We start from the raw sequence: 22,861 nt of genomic DNA on the forward strand, positions 1-22,861 counted from the left end.
AGTATAATCATAGAGTAAATGTTGATATAAACTTACTGGCCTAAGCTATAAATATTGTGTGGTATATTCAAAATATGTTCTATATAAGAATTTCAATCATTAATTTATACAGTCTTCATTTCTATGTATAATTTGAATACTATTATTTGAACATGTTAGTTTGCAAACAACAAGAACGAACAATACTATGAACAATTGCATTAGTCAAGGCCTTGTTATAGGTACTTTGTACTAGATTGTATTTTTTGAAGCTTTAGTGCAGATATTGTGTAAGGTCTCCAGCGCCTGCATATAACTTTTTGTTCGAGGCTAGTAATGAATTCGTAACATTCTGATGCCAACTTTAAAAATTATGTGAAGAGGGACCTCGATATCATTTGCCACAACAGCAGCAGGTCGGACATACTCCTCCTCTTCCTTTGGAGTGTGAATGGTGACAATATCAGGGAGGGGAGTTTTAGGACCTTGCTTACCTTTAGGATCCCAATCAAGCATGATCTTTACCTTGATACCGAGAACACCCTGAAACACAAAAAGGAAAATATCATCAGTGATACAGGCAAATGATAACTTCAAATGTTGTCAGCACAGCACAAGAAAATCAATCAGGTATGTATATCATAAGCAAACCTGTCTAAGGAGCACATGTCTCACTGCAGAGTCAATGTAGTCCTTGACTGGCTGTCCAGAAGAAATCATGTAACCATCCTTGAACTTCATGGACTTGGCTCTTTGGGCTCTTAACTTTCCACTGACAATGACCTACTCAAATGAAATAACAATTAGAACCAGTCATTATAGAAAGCAACATAACAAACAGGAGTTTAGAGTTGTTAAAGTATAACAAACCTCGCAACCCTTGGCACCACTCTCCATGACGAATCTCAAAACACCATAGCAAGCCCTGAAACAAATAGATAATAATACAGTTTATGTGTTGTCGCAAACTTACAAATAGTATAGTTGTTGCATTTAAGAAAACAAAAAGCCAAATTTCTAAGCTACTGCCACTTGAAATAAACACCAGTCACAGGAAAATGGAAATGTGTCTGTTATAGAAAGACAGATTTATGATTTGAACCGAGCACATACATTCATTCCCCAAAAAGTAGACGACCACCATGAAACAATAGTTGGAGAGTAATTATGCCATTTAATACTAGATGATGTTAAAGCTAATGGAGATTTAGTGCAATAAAATTAGTCAAGGAACAACATAGGAATAAAAAGATAAACATGAATTCAATCTTACAAAACAACGTAAAACATGAGTCAGAGGTCAGACGGTAAGCAGCAACAAGTTATGAGGAAAAGGACCATAATGTTTTGACCAAAAGAAAATCATGCTAAAAAATGGTAAGTGACCTGCCTAATATTCAATCAAAGTATCAAGTAGTCACATGTAGATGAGAACAACACCCACGTGAGTTTAGACACCACTGTAAGGAAGTCTGGTTTAAATCAAGCTAAAGACTTATTATAGTTCCAACGAAAGATGCAGAACGCAATTTAACCTCATGAGTACTCCGTCAAAATTACAAAATCAAAGAAACATGAGTCCCTTATTATATATTGCCTTTCATTAGAAAAGCTTAGCTGGCTGCGGCTTACAGCATAAATTATGGGTTTCCACTATTGGATAAATCATAGCATAAAATCAACCATCTTTCCACCATGGCAAACATAATCAAATATAGTGGTACCAATTCACAAATAGAAGGAAGAAATTCAGTTCCAATAGTTTCTCCATGTTCTGTTTTGGAATTCAAGTATAGAACATAGACTCTTTCAATAATCAAATTGCCACAGTACATCAATATATAGCACTTTGAGATTCATTTGACAAACAAATCAGTAATTAAAAGCCCACAACAAATTCTGTATGTACCTGCGGACAGCAAGACCACCAAGGAGTTTGTAACGAAGAGACTCAGCCTGAGCAATGGCACAAAGTCCTCTGTTGTTAACCTTCTCAGCATAAAGCTCTCTCTTCCTATGTATCCTCCTATACACCTTGCCATATCTATCACACTGAAATTGATCCTTCTGGCGAGCTAGATCACTGAAATTGATAGTGCAGATTCTACGAGCTAACCAAGTATAACTGGACAAAAATGTTGTACACAGTATAAACACAGGAATATAAACACAAGTTTCTTATATTCTAAGAAACTTTTAAAATTATGCCAGGGTTACAGTTATATCAAACTTCAGTTACGTTCAATGCAAACATGAAATATTGAATGCCAACAAAGAATAACCTTGTCAAGTGATACTGTGCAACCAATTACAAGAAAAAGAGAAGGTTTGTATATTACCGAGACCAGATTTTTGCACATCTTCCTATCTTTCCAAGCTCTAATTTGGTGTTGCAGATCAACTTTCCCCTACACACAGGTCTTCTTGCTTGAGCTTCAAGGACAAGATCATCAATCTCTTACACCCTTACCCACCCTTTTCTTTACTTCCATCCTGTGTGCATTTGACTAACATACATTTGACCCTAGTGAAGTGCCAGAAGTGTCTACTTCTGCTTCAGATCCTCATATTCATTTTGTTTTAGACCAGCATGAATGAGAGGTTTGTGAAGACTACCAACAAGTGCGGCGAAAACTCTATCATCAGGTATTAGGCCCATTTTCATCATCTCATCATACAACTTAAATGCTTCATCTGCTCTCCCCTCCTTGGATAATCCTGAAATAATTGATGTATGCGTTGCAACATTTCCAGTTATCCCCTTTAACCTCATTTCATTGAAAATTTTAAGCGCCTCGTCTACCCTGCCAACAATACATTCCCCGTGTATTAGCGATGTGTATGTATATACATCTGGCGATAACCCCTTGTTTATCATTTCAGATTTTGTCGAATGTGCTTGCTTCACTTTTTCTTTCTTGCAATACGCATCAATAAGAGTGTTATATGTAACAATATTAGGCACTTGTCCCCTTTTCTCCATATCCCTAAAGAACCTCTCGGCTTCAGCAAGGTTTCCTTCCTTGCAAAATATCTCGATAAACATAGTGAAAGTCACAACATTTGGTTCCACTCCTTTCTCTACCATTGAATTTAAAGTACACTTGGCTTCGTCATACCTATGCAATTTACAGAGCCCATTTGCAAGAATGTTGAATGTAAACACATCTGCTTTGAATCCTTTCCTTTCCATGATGGCTTGCAGCCTCAAAGCTTCATCCATCATTCCTCTTTTGCAGTAGCCATCTATCATCGTGTTAAATATTATTATATTTAGGTCAATTCCCTTACTCTGCATCTCTTCCAATAAGATTTCCGCAGCTTCCATTTGACCTGCCTTGCACACACCACCAATCAAGGCGCCGTAAGTATGTGCATTAGGAGCAATGTCTCTCTGAGTCATCTCATCAAACAACGCAAAGGCCCTTTTCATATTTCCTAATCTACAATTCCAACTTATCATCGACGAATAGACATAAACATCAATTTCTAGATTTCTTTCACGCATTTCCTCGAATATCTTCTCAGCCTCCCCAATATCAGCAGAACTGGAATACCACTGAATCAAAATACTATAAGTAGCCACACTAAAAACAATATGTTCCTTCTCCATCAACCTTAGTATCTCATCAACTCCCTTTTGATCCTTTCTTCCAACATACGCATTTAACAATGTATTATAAGTAAACACAGTCGGTTTCACAATGCTTTTACTGACCATCTCATCCATCAACTCCTTGGCTTTCTCAACCTCTCCTCTCCTACACAGCCCATCAATCACAAGTGTCAAAGAGTGAACCCTAATTTCAATTCCATTAGACTCAACCATCCGGCGGAAGAATCTAAGACATAAGTCAACCTCAGCGCATCTCTTCAAAGCAAGCAAAAGCACAAAACAAGACCTCTCCTCTATCACCAACCCCTTTCCTTCGACATAATCATAAACTCTAATTGCCTCTTGGAACAACCTATTATCAGAACAAACCCTAAACAACATATCACAAAGCTTCTCAACAAAATGAGGCTCAAATTCATCAACCAAATCAATAATACCCGAAACAGGACAGGGAAATTCGGAATCTGTAACTAGGGAATTCAAAATAGTCTTCATGGTGGCGAATTTCCGAGCTTTTAAGAGTCTAGAAAAGAGAATCAAATGGGCTTTGAGATCAGGTTTGAGTGAAATGCTGGAATGATGGGTTTTAAGAAAGTGGAAAAAGGGTAAATAGGAATGAGGTTGGAGAATAGGGTCGGAAAGAACACGGTAAGTAACATGGGGGGTGATGCAGGAAAGTATGGAGCGAAGTTGAGTGTTACTGAGTTTGAAATAGTTGGAGTTAGTTGAATTGATGAGGACGTGAGTAATTTTACGAGCAAGTTCATGTTGGTTCATGTTAGTTGAATTTGAAGGAAGAGACGCACCTTTGTTGAAAATTCTCAAAAGGGTTTTCTGGGAACACATTGTTTTGGTTTCACAAAGACAGTGTTGAAAAATTGAGTGAAGAGAAATTGAGATGGTTACACAGACCTTGTTATAGTTGTTGATGGTTTATTCAATCCAAGAGAGCTTGTTAGATGCAGCGGTGATGAAATTTGGTTTTCATACTCCCTTTTTTTTGGCTATATATCCCTCAAAATATGATATACTAATTTCAAATACTTTTTTTTAGGAGATCATTATTTTTTACTTTTGTGCTTAAAACTAGAAATTTGATCATTAATATTAGTTTCAGTTTTTTTAATTAAAAGAAGAATCTTACTTCTTTTTTTTCATATAAAATGCAAACAATCTATTATGTAAAGAATTGATTAAAGCATTTATAACAACATATAAAAAAATGTACAAGAAAAGATGGTTTGCATATTTAGAAAACTTTTTTTTTTTTTTAGAGAATGCACATAGAAGGGAAGAGCAACTTGTCGTACCCAAATTTTATCCACCCTTCATATACTTTCTAGTATCATTTTATCTTGAATGAATGAGATAGTACGATTGGTAGAAGATTATGTGTAATGAGTTACAAGGGCGAGGTCTTAGGTTTGAGTTTCACATCTCTAGTATTTTTCTCTTTTTTTTATTTTTCTATACGTTTTGCATCTTTTTTTTTAGAATTATATTATTATTATTATTATTAAGATTATTTTATTAGCATTATTATATTATTAACATCTTTTTTCACTAACAATAGAATTATATTAGAATTATTTTTGTTATTACTAGATTTATTCAAATTTTTACCATTAACATTATTATATTTTTATCTATTATAATTATCGTTGTTATTATTAACCTAAAAATATAAAAATAAAAGTATTTATTATCATTTTATTATTAATTTTCAATTTATTAATATGTATTCTTTATAAAATAATTAATTTTCATTTTTTTTTCACTTTTTAGTCAAAAAAATATTTAAAAAAAGGTTTAAAAAATACATTGTGATTATTAAAAAAAAGTTAAAAAGTCAAAAGGGCTAATTTTAATTATAATTTTCATTTTTCTATTATATTATTTTATTAATTAATTTTTATTTTTTTATGATTTATTTTATTTTTGGAAATTGTTTTAATTAAAAACTATAAAAGTCAAATATTTTGATTCATGGTATAAAATAAAATAAAAAATATTTCTATGTTAGGTTAGAATCCATTTACATTAATTATTTATTTTATATTTGATTAAGCTTTGAATGTGATAATTAAATATTTTAACTTAATAATTTTATATAAATAAAAGAAATGTTTTCACACATTGAATTTTTTATTTTTTTTAAAATAATCATGTTTTTCAATTAAATTTCCAAAATAACCACCATTTCAAGTTATTTATCAATATAACCAATTTTCATGCACCCCTCTAAAGCATGTGCCAGTCCAATGTTGACATTGAACTTAGATGTCAATAGCAATGGCGCGTGCATGCAGATGAAGGCAATGCAATTGACGCATACTTTATGACATGAAGCGTATGCGCCATTGCATGCGGCGCATGCTTTGAATATTTTTTTTGTATTATTTTTATATGTTATATTTATATAAAATTGAAATAAATAAAATAAATAGGTAAATGAAAAATAATTATTAATATTATGATATAAAGCTAAAATACATAACAATTGACAAGAAAAATAATGATCTGCCCAATTGAATCGCCCCCTGTTCCACATCCCGGTGCATTAGTCTGCCTTCGAGGTCTCCCACGATTTCTCTGAGGTGTTTGGGGTCTTTGAGTGCTGACATAATCCAATGGTGACCAGTGTGAAGGTTCGGTGGAAGGTCCAACGGTATTTGATAAATTTGTCATCATTTCTCCTCAATAGCCAGAGGTTGTCGCCAACGGCGCTGCCGTAATTGAGTTCGGGGCTCATGTTGTCGTAGTTAGGTCGTTATGGTTAGGTGGTTTGTGGTCGTTGATTGGGTCTTTGTTGATGTCAATCTCCCAAACACGTCGTAGGTTCTGGAATTTGTTGTTGCATGTCAAACTGTAGTTTCACACGATCACTCTAGTTCATCTCCATGATAGTGAACCGAATTATTGGTGTTTTTGCTATCTAAACTGCAGCATTATCATGGTTAACCTAATGGTCAATACCATATACAACCTCCAGATAAACTGTATAAGAATTCGACATGATTAGAAGATATGTAATTGGATAATTTTTTAAAATCAAAAGTAGAGTTGTTTAGTAATAATACAGTGTCTGGTCCAATGTGGTCTAAAAGATTGCGATAGACTACTACAACGTGTTTGGGATATCTATTGTAGTTCATCCCCTTAACTGACCACCTATATCGAAAAGATTGAAAATATATTAGTTACAGTCAATTATAGTATAAAGTCTAAAAAATTAGAAGATTTAAGATAAACTTACTTTGTTGCATATGGGAATGTGAATGGCTTCTCGTTGACTGGAGTGATTGACGACATTCTTGACCAATCTCATGCTTGTAGCAAATAGACGTAAGAATAAAATGCATAAGTATTTTTTTTGTGGCCATTTTTACACAACGAACTATATAGATGGGACAAAACAGCTAAACCTCAATTATATTTACCTACTTTATTTATGTTTCGTAACAATAGCAAATACATAATATTTACCGCATTACCAGTACTTTCATGAAATAAAAAATTACCAAATAAAACCTTAATATAACAACGAGCTTTAATTATCTTTTCATACTTAGTAGATTCTTCGTTTAATGTTATACTTGAATAATATTGTTTAAGATATTTTAAATTAATACCTTGACCCCTAAGTTGACCTGAAGTCTATCACGTAGTAGTGTCTTCACACAAAGGGGCCCTCAATCATTCATCGCATATAGAGTTACCTTGGTTAACTCTACCATTTATGGTCTTACAATCGATAGGTAAACCTAACAACATGCAAATGACCTCAAGTGTGACGGTACACTCACCCAAAGGAAGGTGAAATGTGTGGGTCTCAGGTCTCCATCTTTCTACCAAATCAAGAATAAATTTGTAATCAACTGAGTATGAGACTATGTTGAGTAGATTACAAAAACTGCATGCTCGTAGATACGGTTCTATCAAAGGGTTGTGTGGTACATATTCATGTAAACGACATCGAAATCTCTTTGGGTCCTAACAAAAGATAATTAAGAAATAAGTAAAAATAAGTAATAAACAATAGACACTTTGTTAGGAAATAATAAATAATTAAGAATAAGTAATAAACAATTGAGAATAAGTAATAACTTACAAATGTTGCAATATTATTGATTGTTCCTCGATGTTCATCACCCATGATCAATAGCGAGATTTTGTTTGTTTGAGTATCTATTACTGACAACCATGCATCAAAGGTTTTGCTTTCTGTAAACCTATTATACAAATTGATGGTACATGGTTGTACGGGAAATATAAAGGAACGCTACTGATGGCAATGGCACAAGATGACAACAACAACATCTTCCAATCACATTTACACTAGTTGAAGGGGAGACTGCTGGGGGATGAAGTTTTTTCCTAAAAAAATCTTCGGTTACACATTGCTCTTCATTCTAACTTATGTTTGATCTCAAACAGACACCATCAATTGTGGTTTACAAGGTTGACTCTGACTATTTCGTCCTTAAAGGATTTGTATGGGACCCACAAGAAAGTGTTGTCTGGTACAAGGAATAATATATCATTATAGGGAACAACCAATTTGAAACCAAAGAATGGTACATTGGATCCATGAAGGAATGAACTCTGAACCAAAGAGTAAACAAGTGTATTGTCCAAAAAATAAGGAATAAAGTGTTTGACATTAAAAAAAACATCTTTTAGTTCACAAGGTGGACTCCAATTAAATCATCATAAAAGGATGTGCATGGAATCAAAGGGAAATATATTAGATCTCAAAAAGATGGCATTGATTGGTGAAGAATTAAGAATCATTGAATGGGGTAGGATTAATAAATAAGGTAGGATTAATAAATAGGGTAGCTCGCGGAGAATCTGAATCCTTGTGCATACGTATTCTCACCGTGCAATGAGAAAGTCAGAGCTTTCGTAGTTCAACACACTGCGAATGGAACAAAGACATCAAGAGACTGAGGCAAGAGAAATGATATATGATAATGCAAGATGAAGAAAACTTGGCAGTCATTTGATATGAACCACACTAAAGTTTATAAGTAAAGGTGAATACGATGAGTAACTGGGTCATTCGTCCCGTACCCAAAGATATTTAGAATAAGTTAATAGAATTCTCCACTCTCATTCATTCTTTACTACTTAAGGCCCATCGCATGTGATTCTCATCATAACTTTCAAGTTGCTGAAGAAGAATCCTTGTTGCTCCTTGTGATGATGAAGACTTTATTTATCATTTAATTCAAATTACACTAAAATCTATGAACAAAGGCAAATACCTTGAGCAACTGGGTTATTCGTCTCATACCCAAGGATACCTTAGACAAGGATTGGAATTCTCCACTCTCATCATTCTTTTTTACTTAAGGCTCATGACATACAACTTGAATCATGGTTGATAAACTCTTACAAAAACACCTTTAATGTGTCTTGTATAATCCACTACTTGATTTGTCTGGGATGCCTTGGTTGAAAGTTTGAACTTGAGGCCTTGAGATCTACAACATTGCAGGAACTAGTCCTATCAAGTGATCAAAGGACTTTAGATCACTTGAATAGACTGAGGGGTTATACACAAATCAAAGGATTTAGTTAATCAAAATTTCTTTTGATCAACTTAAATCGAAGGGATTGATTTAATGGTCAATTATCTACAACCTAATCTAAAGGTCAAATGATATTCACAAACCCTAAGCTAATGGATCATGCAAGTGTTAAGATCAAACTAAACAACAAATAGTAAATATCACATGAAAAACAATGATTAAAAGATCAATTAATCTCAATCAAACCTTACTCTAAGGGATCATGAATTTCTATGACTAAACCTTAGGGTTAAAAGAGTCAATTCATATGGATATTCAATTAGAAAGTTAGTTCTAAAGTTAAAATCTAATTAAGATCAATTATCCTTATTACCTAATTTTCAAACTAAACAAATAATTCCAACACAATTAAAATCTTAACTCTAATTGAATTCTAAAATTCTAATCAAGTTAATCCTAATTAAAATCCCCTAATTGGCCTAATTAAAAGCTAAAAAATAATTAACAACAAGATTAATAAAAATGGGCTTAAACATGGGGGTACAGGCCCTATACAAGGTATGCAAAGCAGAATGTGCTTGGGCCCTAGGTGTTAGGCCAATGGAAATTCAATGCAGATTGGGGGTGCAAAACTAGATTTAGAGTGATGGTCAGGAATTGGTTCAGGGCCCAACGTGACAAGGCCCATCAGAAGCTTGGTCAATAAAATAATGGAAATCCACACATGGTACAACGAGTCAGCAGTGGAATCAATTGGCATATGGGAAATTGACATGCCAAGATTGAATTTAAAATTTCAATTAAAATGAGTGCACCGGTTTACACATTCATCATCTCAGGGACGTTCAACATAAGACCACCGTGCCGGAAATCGCTTCCGCCGGCGGTGGCCACCAAAATGCAAATTGAACCCCTAATCGGATTCGTCTCCCTTTCCTCATCATGAATATTGTAACCATTTCTCTAGATTCCGAGTCTAAATCAAAAACCACAACCAAATCTCCAAGAACCCTAACATTCAATTCATCAGTTAAACCCTATCCACGAGGATTCAAAGCCCTAGGGGTTGGGGATTTCAACCTCATCTCCTAGTTCTACATCACCGTAACAAGATCTAAAGAAGTCAGTGAAAGAACAGGAGAACTCACCGGTGGAGTAAACGCAAAAGTCACCGGAATTCTAGGTAGGTCCTCTGAATCTTTCTGTTTCAACCATTGAATCTTCTTCTTCGTCATTTCTTCTGACAGCTTCCTAATTTGCGTGTTTGAGTTGTGGATTCGAGAGAGAAAAAGATAATAGTGGATGAGGTTTAGCTCTACTCTTATGAAGCTTCAAGGTGAAGCTTTAATGAGTATGTCGAAGGAGTTCTAAATGAGGGATCGATGAGGGAACGTGAGAGAGAATCAAGCTTGAAAATATGAGAGTGGTGAAAAGTTGATTTATGAATCTGAGATTGAGTGACCGATACTTATAGAGTTGGGATCTCATATTTAGTTAGGAAATGAAATACAAATGCAGCTGAAATGTCATTTAGTTAGTTAGAAATTAGAAAGCTATTAGAGTCAAATTGAAATGAAATTCAAAATGAAATGCAAATGTTAGTTATTAAATGCAAAATTCTATTAGTGTGGAATGTTAAGTTCAGTTCAGTGATAATTGTTAGATGGTACAGGTTAATTTTCTTAGTGTTAAAAATGATTTACCAGATGGTAGTTCAAAATTGTTATTGCTCAATTATTTCTTGCAATGCCCTGCTATGTGATGTTGTATGCACTGAAATGTGATGGATATTAACTATTATGTTGAATGTGAATGGTCTGCTCGATTTCATATATGGCCTGCTATGCCTTGGTATGATTGTTTCTATTGCTTGTATGATTTACTAAGTGTTGTCGTGTATTGATGCAACTCGAAGATGAAATGCTTTTGGCCATGGCTTGCTGGAGGACCTTGTTGCTTGGATGTGTTGCAGGTACATGGAAAAACAAACTTTATGTCAAGGCTTATGTGCAAGTAGGTGGTGATTGCATCATGATGGACCAAGGTTTGCAGCAAGAGGTCATGTTTGTGTGCAATTCAGGTTTTGATGCAGTTTATGTTATGTTCATGTTCATTTGATGCTTATTCCTGCAAGGTTATGTTGTGTTGTAGCAGGATCTGTGTTGATATGTATTTATGCAACCCTGACTTTGGTTTTATGCACTTGGTATGATCCTGCATAATTCTTGGCTTGGTGAGATGCAAGGTGTTTGATGGCATTCTGGTGTTTTTTTGCAGGCATGATGTTGTGCAATGTTAGCATGATTGGGCTCATGTCTGAACTTGGCCTACAACAACTATGCATTGTGGTTCTGGTGTGCACCAATGACTTGGTTGCAGTAGGTTACGTCATAGTTTCATTGCAGTAGCTGATGTGGTTCTATTGGTGGTTTGTAGGTTTAATCATGTTGTGCATTGTTGATACTTCCTTGTTTAGGTTCTGCAAGGTGAGGTTTACCCATGTTCATTTCATATTCTGACTTTGATGTTGGCAATGGTTATGCTACGTGTTATGCAATGTGTGCATTGCCTCATTCTGACCTTGAGTTTGTGTGTTTAGGTTTGCTAAGTTGCTATGGAAATATGCTAGGCCTAATGCATTATATGGATGCTACTGCTATGGTGCAGTACTTGTGAAATGCTTGATATTTTACATGAATTCTACAGGCCATTGTAATGTATATGGTTTTGCACTTGGTATTGGTTGGACATGGCATAAGATATAATGGCATCAAGTTTGAATTTTGGAGCAACATGTTCAAAAGGAAAGCCAAAAAGTTAAAAGGGAATTGGAGATTAGGATTAGGATTAAGATGGGATTTTAGGGTTTTAAGACCCTTTTGGGGGGATTGGGTTGACTTTTGTCAAAGTTGATCAAAAAGTCAATTGTTGACCAAAGTCAATACTTGGTCAAAGTCACCCCATTTTGTAGTTTTTTCATGTAATGGACATTTTATGACTTGTAATGAATGACATTTGTTCATATTTGAATGGAATGGATTGGATTTGAATGAATCTTGATCATGAACATGACATTTGTATGGAACTTTGAATATCATGGACCATTGTATGAACATGCTTGAAATTGGATTAAAGTGCACTAACTTAAACATGACTTGTAATGAATATGACTTAAAAAATGGATTGAATTAAGACATATAGTGGTATAGAATCAAAGCAGAGGCCCGTGAATGAACCATTAACCATGAACCCAAGGGCATATCAATGGCTTAAATGATTAATGACAAGCATGAAATAGAGACATGGCAATAAATGAAATGAACAATGACCAGATGATAATAGGTTGAGCAAGGCAAGGGCTGGGACTAGGCATGAAGATGGTCAGATGATATAGCACAACATGTACTTAGGCACAAACCAAGGGACACAAACATATGATGCACATGTGGGAGCATGAAGTCTATGGGATCAAAAGCAAGAGACTAACATGAATGAACATGCACAAAGGTTATTGAATGAACGTTGACCCATCAAAAGAATCAAGCCACAAAGGAATGATTAGATGAAATTAGGGTTAGGGGGCACCCACAAGAGCATGGGACCACATCCCCCCCCCCCCCTGATTAGGGTTTCCATGAAACATATCCCGTTAATCAAGGTCTTTGAATCAATCAAGAGGCTTCACAATCAAATCTCCAATATATGAGACCTTCATTAGGGTTTTGATAGCCAAAACAAGACCCGAAGAATATCCATGAGGCCTCATAACCAAATCATCAGGGAATTAGGGTTTGAGATCCCCGAGGAGTACCCTGATGAGATCTTATTGAATTCATGCTTCAAAGACCAATCAATTAGGGTTTCACATCCCCTATGATCAGCTGAATAGCCAATGTCATACCTTTAAGCTTTGATCCACACACAAACCCTAGCTAGTAGGCCAAGAGCTTTGAATCTACAACGATCAACTTGATGGATGAATGATGCATATGAATGAAATATGAATGTCTGTCGATGATTCCCAAGCCAAGGATTGTATAAAAAGATGAAAAGGGGAGGGAAATTTTTGGGATACAATACATAGTTGTATGGAAAATATAAAGGAACGCTATTGATGGCAATGTCACAAGATGACAACGACAACACTTTTCCAATCGCCTTTGCACTAGTTGAAGAAGAGACTGTTGGGGGGTGGAGTTTTTTCCTAAAAAATCTATGATTGGACGTTGCTCCTCAACCTAACTTATGTTTGATCTCAGACAGACACCCATCAATTGTGAATGCCTATAAAAACATTGATAATGGCTTACAGGATCTTCCTTCGACACATGTCTACTACATTAGACATATCGCTCAAAGTTTCATGCAGGAGATCAAAGACAAAACACTACAGAATAAGGTTGTCAATGTAGGGTATGCATTAACAGAATCTTCCTTTAAACATTACCGTGAAGACATCAGATTGTCAAACGCAGATGTAATAAGGTGGATCGACAATATTATATTAGAGCAGTGGACTAAGGCATACGACAACGGTCAACGATGGAGCCATATGACAACAAATGTTGTGGAATCGATAAACTTTGTCTTCAAAGGCATTTGAAACCTACCAATAACCGTTTTAGTACAAGCAACCTATTTTAGGCTATGGGCGCTGTTTGAGATCAGACATTCCAAATGGGGTTCAGTGTTACAATTTGGGTAGCTGTTCAGTGATGTTTCAATAAAATTCATTAAAAAAACGGCCAAAGCTAACACACATGTGGTCACAGTGTTTGACCGTACTAAAGGTTGGTACAGTAGACTATTCATGCGCCATTACATATGGCACATACACATGCATGCGCCACTCTTAGTGGCATCATAGACATAGACGCGTCAATGCCAGTGACACATATGAATAATATTTTCATTGGATGCATCAATGCACTTAACGTCTACGTTACATGTTTTTAGAAAAATATTTATTTTGGTAAATATTTTTAAATAATGGTTATTTTAGAAATTTAATTAAAAAACTTGATTATTTTAAAAAAAGAAATTCTAAATTTTCTTCACTTTTAGAGTTTTTCTTCTTTTTGTATTTTTACCCTCACTTAAATTATTTTAAAATTAATTTTTTTACTTTTTTAGTTTCTATATTTAATTTTTTTGAATTTTTAAATTTATTTTTAATAATTATTATATTATTATTTTTCATGTAATTTTGTCTTAAAAAAATCAAAAGAAAATTATTATTACCTTTATTACACTATTTTTCATTATTATTACCATTTATTAAAATAAGAAAAATCAATTTCATTTAATATTTTTGCTATTACAAATCTCTTTTTTTTTTCTTCCAGAACACAGAGATTTATGTGAAACTTACAATTGAACACTTTATTAAATAAGCTAGTTTAATTAAGTGTAGAACTAGAACATTGGTTCATTCTCATTAACAATTTTGACTCATTAATAATTTTAAAAGATTCATCAAACTAGATTCATCTTCGCTTTTCGGTCCAACTAACCAATTCTATAAAGTTTTTAAAACATTGGTTCATTCCGACAGAAGGGAGAGAATTCAAATCATTATAGAAAAACATAATAATATGAAATGTATAACAAACATACATATATTATTAGAATTCGTCACGCTTCATACAAACATGCATCATATCATCTTGTTAAAGAATCACATGTTTATCATCATACGACATGGCTCAACAATCCACAAGTATTTATTTATAAATACTAAACGATGTACAAAAGTCATAGTTCATCACATATCGATTTCATGTACATATTATCACCCATCATCATTTACAAATCATCATCAAATATGTATACAACTTTCACATGATTCTGTAATATATACAAGTCACCATTTCATCACATATATCACAAATATGCACACATATCACATCAACAATTCATATCAAATGGATCACCTAAAATCCACGTATATGCATATCTACCAAAATCATGTCACATAATCACACAAACGACAATTCACACTGACACATGCGACTCAATGCGATGTGCAAGTGGATCTCATCCGTTATCATTTCCGACTTGCCGAACGTCTCTCAAATAAACTAGATAACCACCTCTTAAGCTCGATTCGGCCTTAAGCTTTCAAACCCCATTCGACGGTTGGTTTGGGACAAGCAAATAATCTACGCTAGATTACCCAACATTGCCTCTTTCATATACTCATGCTAGTGTAAGTGTGCAACAACAATAAGACTCATACAATTAAGACGATCGCAATCCCTTAATCATACATAAGCACACCACATCCAGAATTTGCACAACATACACCTAATATGACTTCAATCCCAAACAATACATCAAATATCATTCATCATCTCATCACAATAACATAAAGCAAGTTCACCAATTCATGTTATTTATCAAATTCACCAATTCACATACATAATTTCAATTCATGTTATTGGTGAATTTGAATTGTTTTAATTTATTTTTAATAATTATTATATTATTAAAAATGCTGTCAAAAACCAAAAAAAATATTGTTGCAAAAATACTGTCAAAACAAGAAAAACTGTTGTTACAAAAATGCTATTGAAAACCAGAAAAACTATTGAACCGCAACTCCGTTTGAGATGCCGTTTGGACCGTTATGAAACTAAATTCAATAACTTTTGAACAGTAACTCCGTTTGAGATGCCGTTTGGACCGTTACAAAGCTAAAAACATCATCTATAACGTGATATTCATTTTAATAACAGTAGATTAATATTTTATCAAAAAAAATCATAATAGGGATGTATGTTACATGTGTGATAAATGTGAATGATATATTTTTTATTATTTGACATGTATTGGATGGTTTAGATGGATTTTGTAAAGAAACATAATACTTGAAATTATATGTAATGATGTGAATGGGTGAATTTGATTAATAACATGAATTGACTTGTTTGCTTTTGTTATTGTTTTGTGATAAAATGATGATTGATTAATAACATAAATTGACTTGTTTGCTTTTGTTATTGTTTTGTGATAAAATGATGAATGATATTTGATGTATTGTCTGGGATTGAATCTTAGGTGTATGTTGTGCAAATGTTAGATGTGGCATGCTTAATCTTCAATTTTCGGTCTAACCAGCCAATTCTATACAAAATTTAAAACATAATGGGATGATGAATGTTATTTGATGTATTGTTTGGGATTGAATCTTAGGTGTATGTTATACAAATGTTGGATGCGGTATGCTTATGTATGACTTCATCTACGATTTTCGGTCCAACCCGCTAAGTATAAAACTAAAAGGTTAGGATGGGAGGCAGGATGAGATTTAAAACTTTAAGATTTATCTATTAAAGTTGTTAGCATTAAAAGAACTTTTTTCTCATTTCTGTTTAGATAAGAAAAATTTACAGCATCAAAGTGATGCCGAAAATAAGTTACATCAAAACCGTTATAAACCACCCTTGTTTCAGTAAAATCTGCCAAAATCCTACCCTTGTTTCAGCCACAATCCTACTAGAACAAGAATTATTAAAACCAGATTCCATTTATCTCAGTTGAAAACATGAAATCAGATTCCATATTGCATTTATCTCAGTTGGATACATGAAACCAGATTCCATTTATCTCAATTGGTTTATAACTGTTATGTCAGCAACCTACATAATTTAAATCACAATTCAATCTATTTTTTTTGTTTATTTTGTTGTCACCCCTATCTAATTTTGAAGTTAATTTAAGATTAAGATAGAGAGCCAGACAATTAGAAAATAGCTATAAACATGTATTATCCCTCAACATAAACCCATGAATGAATAAAATAAAAATCCATGAGTTAGGAAGATACAGAGGATATAAATTGATTTAGTCAAATTCCGACACAAATTTGGCACATAAGAGATCCAATTTGCTTTGTAAATGACAAAACTATAAGCCAAACCACAATCCATGACATATAGCACAAAATTGAAAATGTAGCCCATAATGTAAACTCATGAATACAAAAGGATTTCATGAGAATTAATAACATGTAAATGGCATAATATGATTTAGTCATCTTCCGACACAAACATGGCACAGAGAAGCCGGTCTGCTTTATAGATGACAAAATGAGAAATCATTATTTATGCAACAACAAAAATTCAGAATATACAACAGGAATCTCTTTGAAGATTCAAGCACACAATAGTTTTCTTACTACACCATTTAACTAATTTGTCCATTAAACCAAAATGCTTATTATTAGCTCAAGAAAAAATGAAAACATGCTGTTTAAGCCATGGGTATTAAAAAAAACAATCAATGCTTAAAATACTTGCCACTGAGTGTAACAATTTCTTAGAACAGTCTGAAACTACAAAATTTGGGAGGCTAGTCTTTGACAACATCGAATGTAACAAGAGTCAAACCATGTGCTTAGCTAATTAAAAACTTCAAAGCAATCAAAACATTTTAAGCAACCGGAACTGGTACAGGGACTTCGATATCATTTGCCACAACAGCAGCAGGTCGGATATACTCTTCCTCTTCCTTTGGAGTGTGAATGGTGACAATATCAGGGAGGGGAGTTTTAGGACCTTGCTTACCTTTAGGATCCCAATCAAGCATGATCTTTACCTTGATACCGAGAACACCCTGAAACACAAAAAGGAAAATATTATCGGTGATACAGGCAAATGATAACTTCAAATGTTGTCAGCACAGCACAAGAAAATCATTCAGGTATGTATATCATAAGCAAACCTGTCTAAGGAGCACATGTCTCACTGCAGAGTCAATGTAGTCCTTGACTGGCTGTCCAGAAGAAATCATGTAACCATCCTTGAACTTCATGGACTTGGCTCTTTGGGCTCTTAATTTTCCACTGACAATAACCTACTCAAATGAAACAACAATTACAACCAGTCATTATAGAAAGCACCATAACAAACAGGAGTTTAGAGTTGTTAAGTATAACAAACCTCGCAACCCTTGGCACCACTCTCCATGACAAATCTCAAAACACCATAGCAAGCCCTGAAACAAATAGATAACAATACAGTTTATTGTGTTGTCGCAAACATACAAAGGGTATAGTTGTTTCATTTAAGAAAATAAAAAACCAAATTTCTAAGCTACCACCGCTTGAAATTAACACCGGTCATTGGAAAATGGAAATGTGTCTGTTATAGAAAGACAGACTTATGATTTGGAACTATAGCACATACATTCCCCAAAAAGTAGGCCACCACCATGATAACGGAAACTTAGTGCAATTAAATTATTCAATGAACATAGGAATAAAATATAAACATGAATTCAATCGTACAGATCAATATAAAACAAGAGTCAGATGTCAGACAATAAGCAGACAACGTGTTATGAGGAAAAGGTCTGTAATGTTTTGAACAAGAGAAAATCGTGCTACAAAAATGGCAAGTGACCTACCTAATATTCAATCAAAGTACCAGTAGTCACACATAGATTTGAACAACACCCATGTAAGTTTAGACTCCACTGTGAGGAAGTCTAGTGTAAATCAAGCTAAAGACTTATTATAGTCCCCAAAGAAAGATGCAGAACGCAATTTAATCTCACAAGTACTCCGTAAAAATTACAAAATCAAAGAAACATGAGTCCCTTATTATATATATTTTCTTTCTTATAAAAGCTTAACTGGCTGCAGGTTACAGCATAAATTATGGGATTCCACTATTGGATAAATCATAGCATAAAATCAACCATCTTTCCACCATGGCAAACATAATCAAATATAGTGGTACCAATTCACAAATAGAAGGAAGAAAAATTCAGTTCCAATAGTTTCTCCAATAGTTTTGGAATTCAAGTATAGAACATAGACTCTTTCAATAATCAAATTGCCACAGTACATCAATATATAGCACTTTGAGATTCATTTGACAAACAAATCAGTAATTAAAAGCCCACAACATATTCTGTAGTTACCTGCGGACAGCAAGACCCCCGAGGAGTTTGTAACGAAGAGACTCAGCCTGAGCAATGGCACAGAGTCCTCTGTTGTTAACCTTCTCAGCATAAAGCTCCACACTGTTCTCGGGAAACTTAAACCTCTTCTGTACCACTGAGGTAAGTTCTCTTATCCTCCTTCCTTTCTCACCTAAATATCATAACAATCCAAAATCAAACTACAAAAACTATACATCATTTCATATATAACAAGATTAAAACCCAATAAAACAGAAGATTAAAACCCAACATAACACAAAAATCATATCATGTATAACATAAAACAGAAATCATAAATCCATTTATAACATTATCATATAACATGTATAGAACCAACAATTATAATCATTATATCATATATTGAGATTCAACCAAATCAGTTAAAATTCGAAGATTGATGAAACCACTTACCAAGAACAGCTTGGGTACGAGTAGCTCTGATGATGATTTCAGTGCGCATCGGGGTAACCCTGACCTCAACACCTGAATAACCATCCTCTGCCAACTCTCTGGTCAAAACTTCATTCAATTCAGCGAAAAAAACTCCGTCTGCGACGAACTGCAACACAAATCAAATCAAATTAAGAATTTCTAACAGAGATGAATTCGAATACGATTAACGAATCATGGCACTAACTTTTCGCTTTTTGCTCATTTGTGTAGCCATGATTGAGAAACGGAAGAAAAACTGCAATCCGCAGCTATGGAAGGGAAGAGGGGCACAAAGGAACAGCTACAGCAAAAACCCTAGTGTTTGATGAGTGCTGAAAAATTGTTAAGGATGGAATTTATATGGGACAATGGGATGGCTTGATCGATCCAACGGTGGAAATAGATTTAGGCAATCGACGGATGATATGATATTACTTTAACTTATGATTAAAAATTATTTTAGTATTCTTTTTAGGTTTAATTGTTTTGTTATCAAAAAAAATGTTTAGATGTCACTTAACAAAGTTTTTTAATTAAGGGTGGTTGGATCTATTCTCAATTTTAGTTTTTAAAATCTGTTTTACAAATCTATTTTGTAAATTTGTTTTTGAGAAAATAAAATAAAAAAAATTGATTTGGTTATTCAATTTTTGAAAACTATTTTAAAAATTAAAAAGTGAAAAAATATGTTTGATAGTATAATTTGTAGAAACTGTTTTTTTTAATAGGACAATATAGCTTGTTTGATATTCTATATTTTAAAAATCTATTTTACTAAATAAAAATAATTGCGATATATTATTTGAAAATATTAAAATTCAGCTAATATACATTTAAGTTTATTAAAATATTTTTAATAATTAATGATAAAATATACAATTCACTTAATGTATAAAAATTATATTTGAGTGTTGGTTTGAATATATATGCACAATTCATTTAATGTATAAAAATATACTATTCACTTAATGAGGATTAATTAGAGAGAGAATAATTGAGAGTGAGAATTTTAATTTTCATTAACAATATATGAGGATTAACAATAGATTGAGAGTGAAATATTACAATTAAAAAATATTGCAAGTAATTACTATAATCCGATTAATGAAACCGTATTTTTTTTCCAACTTACCTCAATTGAAAATTGAAAATTAAAAAGTAAAACTGAAAATTGAAAATCAAAACATATTTTAATAGTTTCAGTTTTTTAGATTTTAAAACACTGGATTTTGAAAGTGTTTTTAGAAATAGTTTTGAGAAACAAATGTATCAAACAAGTTTTTTGTTTTTCAATTTTAAAAAATCATAAAACTGTTTTTTAAAACCTTTTCAAATGGGCCCTAAATCTTTAAATTTTAAAATATTTTATAACTAAAACCCTCCTAACTTATTTATTATTATGATTTTCATTTTTAGGATAATGTTTACTTGTGCCCTTAAAACTAAAGAAAATAATATTGTTTTAATAAATATATAAAATTATTTTTTTCATAGTCTTCATCTTTTCTTCTATGGCACAGAACTTCCTTTGTATCTCAGCATTGGTTGGTCCAAAAGCATCATAGACCGATTCATCTCTAGGATTGAATAAGGCATCGTTTTGATCCTCCACCTCGAAGACGGGAGGATTGACTGTGTTCTGATTCACCGGACCTCCTCCCATATTTGGAGGTACGCCCCCTGGGGGCCACAGGGATCTGTACAACAGGATTGCCAGGTCAATAGTAACCCTCTGATTGGCTTGGCGAAGTTCCTCATGACCCCTAGCAATAACTTTTTGGCCTTTGGTCACAGCTTGGATGGTCTCCATCAGTTGCCCCATTTGGGCACGCGTACCAAACATTTCTTCCCTCAAAGCGCTCTGGTTCTGCTCAAGCTGATCCATGAGTGATTTTTGCTTGCTTCAGGTATTGTATCGATGTTGAGAAGTTAGTTTGTTGTTTCTGGATGGAAAAATGTCAAGTGGTAAGTTTCTTGTTTTGCTTTTGTGTCATGCAAAATGATGCATGATTTAGTTTTAATATTATTACTATTATTATTATTATTTGGCAAAGCTCTTAGTTGTCGTGTTATTTATTGCGAGAAAATTTAGATAATTGGTATTACAATAAAAAATAAAAGCACACACAAGGTGGAATCATAAAATCTCATTCATTCATTCATTTTTTCTTTGAACACAACAAGTACAAGCAAACTAAAGAGACAACCATTTTTACATTAAAACAAATACAAACTACAAGTTGACTTGGAATATGATCCCCTGAGACTTTCGAAGAGCTTCAACATCAATGATTAGCTCGACTAGAGTCTTCTTATAGAACTTAACAAAGTTGTAGACTTGGTGATGAGTGTTCTCTGGACACATGATCAGATCAGCCTCTTTCATCATGTCGGGGAAATCCTGAAGAACGTAGTTAGTCAGAGTTGTCATATTCGCATACTTGTTCTTTCATTCTGTGTGGATCCCTTGCAAGTTCCTGATTATGGTGTCTCTTTCAACTATAACACCTTCGGTTTTTCTATAGGAATCTTCCCAATACAGACAGTTATTCCTTAACTCTTGGTAGGCTTCATCAATAATGCTTGCCTTCATACTTTGGATTTTCTCTTGGGCTCTTCCCACCTAGAACTTCTCATGAAGGCAAGTTCGGTGTATCTTCTCCTTTTCCAATCTTTCACGGAAGACATGTTCCTGATACTCTTTGATGGTCTTCCTTAGCTCACTGATTTGAGCTTCATAGTATTCTCTTGCACTCTTCTTGTCCATGTTGGACAACTCTAGAGTCCTTTCCAAGTCTCGGATAACGCACCAAGCTCGGTTCAATTCATTATTACGACCATTGAGTTCTGAATTTGCTCCTAAGAGAGCACCACTGACCCATTCCTTCTTTCCTTTCTCTTCCATAGCTCTCTTCTTGCTACTTTCATACAAGGTTTTTACTTTCTCGTCTTCGTCTTCCAAGTCATCACCCATTTGCTTCCTCCTTGATGATTTGGAGTCGCAAGAGAGTGTTCTCTAGTTCAAGTTCACTAATCTTACTAGTAAGTTTATCAATATCTTCTTGTAAGATTGGCTCAGACTCGGGTACTTGAGGGAGAGATGAGGACTTAAAGTAGAAAAGGATCTTGGCTACTTGGGCTCTTTCTTTTGCCCACTACACATATGGCTATTTGGTGGTGACATTCTTCTTCCCAAGTTTTGGACCACTTTTGACAATCTTCGTCCAAGCTTTTCTCATTTTCCTTACAGCAGGGTTAAGTGGATCGACATTGTTGATAACAAAAGGAACCAAGTCTTCATCTCTAGGAGGACCATCCATTGCATGCCCAAACTGCCTCATGCATAACA

General features: G+C 33.9%; 2 protein-coding genes and 2 long non-coding RNA genes across 6 annotated transcripts; 1 reads left to right on the forward strand and 3 right to left on the reverse strand.

Moving 5' to 3' along the window:
- Positions 1–64: 64 nt before the first annotated feature.
- LOC127095780 (40S ribosomal protein S3-3) lies at positions 65–19,884 on the reverse strand. 2 transcript variants are annotated; one of them, XM_051034421.1, is made up of 6 exons: positions 19,718–19,884; positions 19,492–19,639; positions 19,060–19,231; positions 18,075–18,129; positions 17,857–17,988; positions 65–522 (listed from the first exon to the last, which is right to left on the reverse strand). In XM_051034421.1, the coding sequence occupies exons 1-6, from the start codon at positions 19,745–19,747 to the stop codon at positions 310–312; spliced, it is 750 nt and encodes a 249-aa protein (XP_050890378.1). In that variant the 5' UTR covers positions 19,748–19,884; the 3' UTR covers positions 65–309. The 2 variants fall into 2 exon arrangements, with proteins under 2 accessions (XP_050890378.1, XP_050890379.1); XM_051034422.1 differs by lacking the exon at positions 65–522 and adding an exon at positions 17,400–17,748.
- Positions 1,715–4,676, reverse strand: LOC127095779 (pentatricopeptide repeat-containing protein At2g32630). The gene is made up of 2 exons (XM_051034420.1): positions 2,319–4,676; positions 1,715–2,104 (listed from the first exon to the last, which is right to left on the reverse strand). Exon 1 carries the CDS (start codon positions 4,439–4,441, stop codon positions 2,525–2,527), a length of 1,917 nt encoding a protein of 638 aa, XP_050890377.1. The 5' UTR covers positions 4,442–4,676; the 3' UTR covers positions 1,715–2,104; positions 2,319–2,524.
- On the reverse strand, positions 6,103–9,866 carry LOC127095782 (uncharacterized). 2 transcript variants are annotated; one of them, XR_007792685.1, is made up of 4 exons: positions 7,707–9,866; positions 6,852–7,588; positions 6,676–6,766; positions 6,103–6,592 (listed from the first exon to the last, which is right to left on the reverse strand). It is a non-coding gene; the product is annotated as an uncharacterized LOC127095782 (long non-coding RNA). The 2 variants fall into 2 exon arrangements; XR_007792684.1 differs by having other exon boundaries at positions 6,107–6,592; positions 6,852–9,866.
- Positions 9,869–12,186, forward strand: LOC127095781 (uncharacterized). The gene is made up of 4 exons (XR_007792683.1): positions 9,869–10,315; positions 11,048–11,212; positions 11,410–11,618; positions 11,732–12,186. It is a non-coding gene; the product is annotated as an uncharacterized LOC127095781 (long non-coding RNA).
- Positions 19,885–22,861: the final 2,977 nt, after the last annotated feature.

The sequence above is a fragment of the Lathyrus oleraceus genome, chromosome 6, assembly GCF_024323335.1.
Source record: "Lathyrus oleraceus cultivar Zhongwan6 chromosome 6, CAAS_Psat_ZW6_1.0, whole genome shotgun sequence".
Classification (NCBI taxonomy): Eukaryota; Viridiplantae; Streptophyta; class Magnoliopsida; order Fabales; family Fabaceae; genus Lathyrus; species Lathyrus oleraceus.

Bases quoted from the DNA above. Each gene is read 5' to 3' on its own strand.
- LOC127095779 (XM_051034420.1), bottom strand. From the start codon at position 4,441: ATGTGTTCCCAGAAAACCCTTTTGAGAATTTTCAACAAAGGTGCGTCT.
- LOC127095780 (XM_051034421.1), bottom strand. From the start codon at position 19,747: ATGGCTACACAAATGAGCAAAAAGCGAAAA. The intron at 19,232-19,491 runs GTAAGTGGTTTC...TATGATATTTAG, and splicing joins TCGTACCCAAGCTGTTCTTG to GTGAGAAAGGAAGGAGGATA. The intron at 18,130-19,059 runs GTAACTACAGAA...TATTTGTTTCAG, and splicing joins GGGGGTCTTGCTGTCCGCAG to GGCTTGCTATGGTGTTTTGA.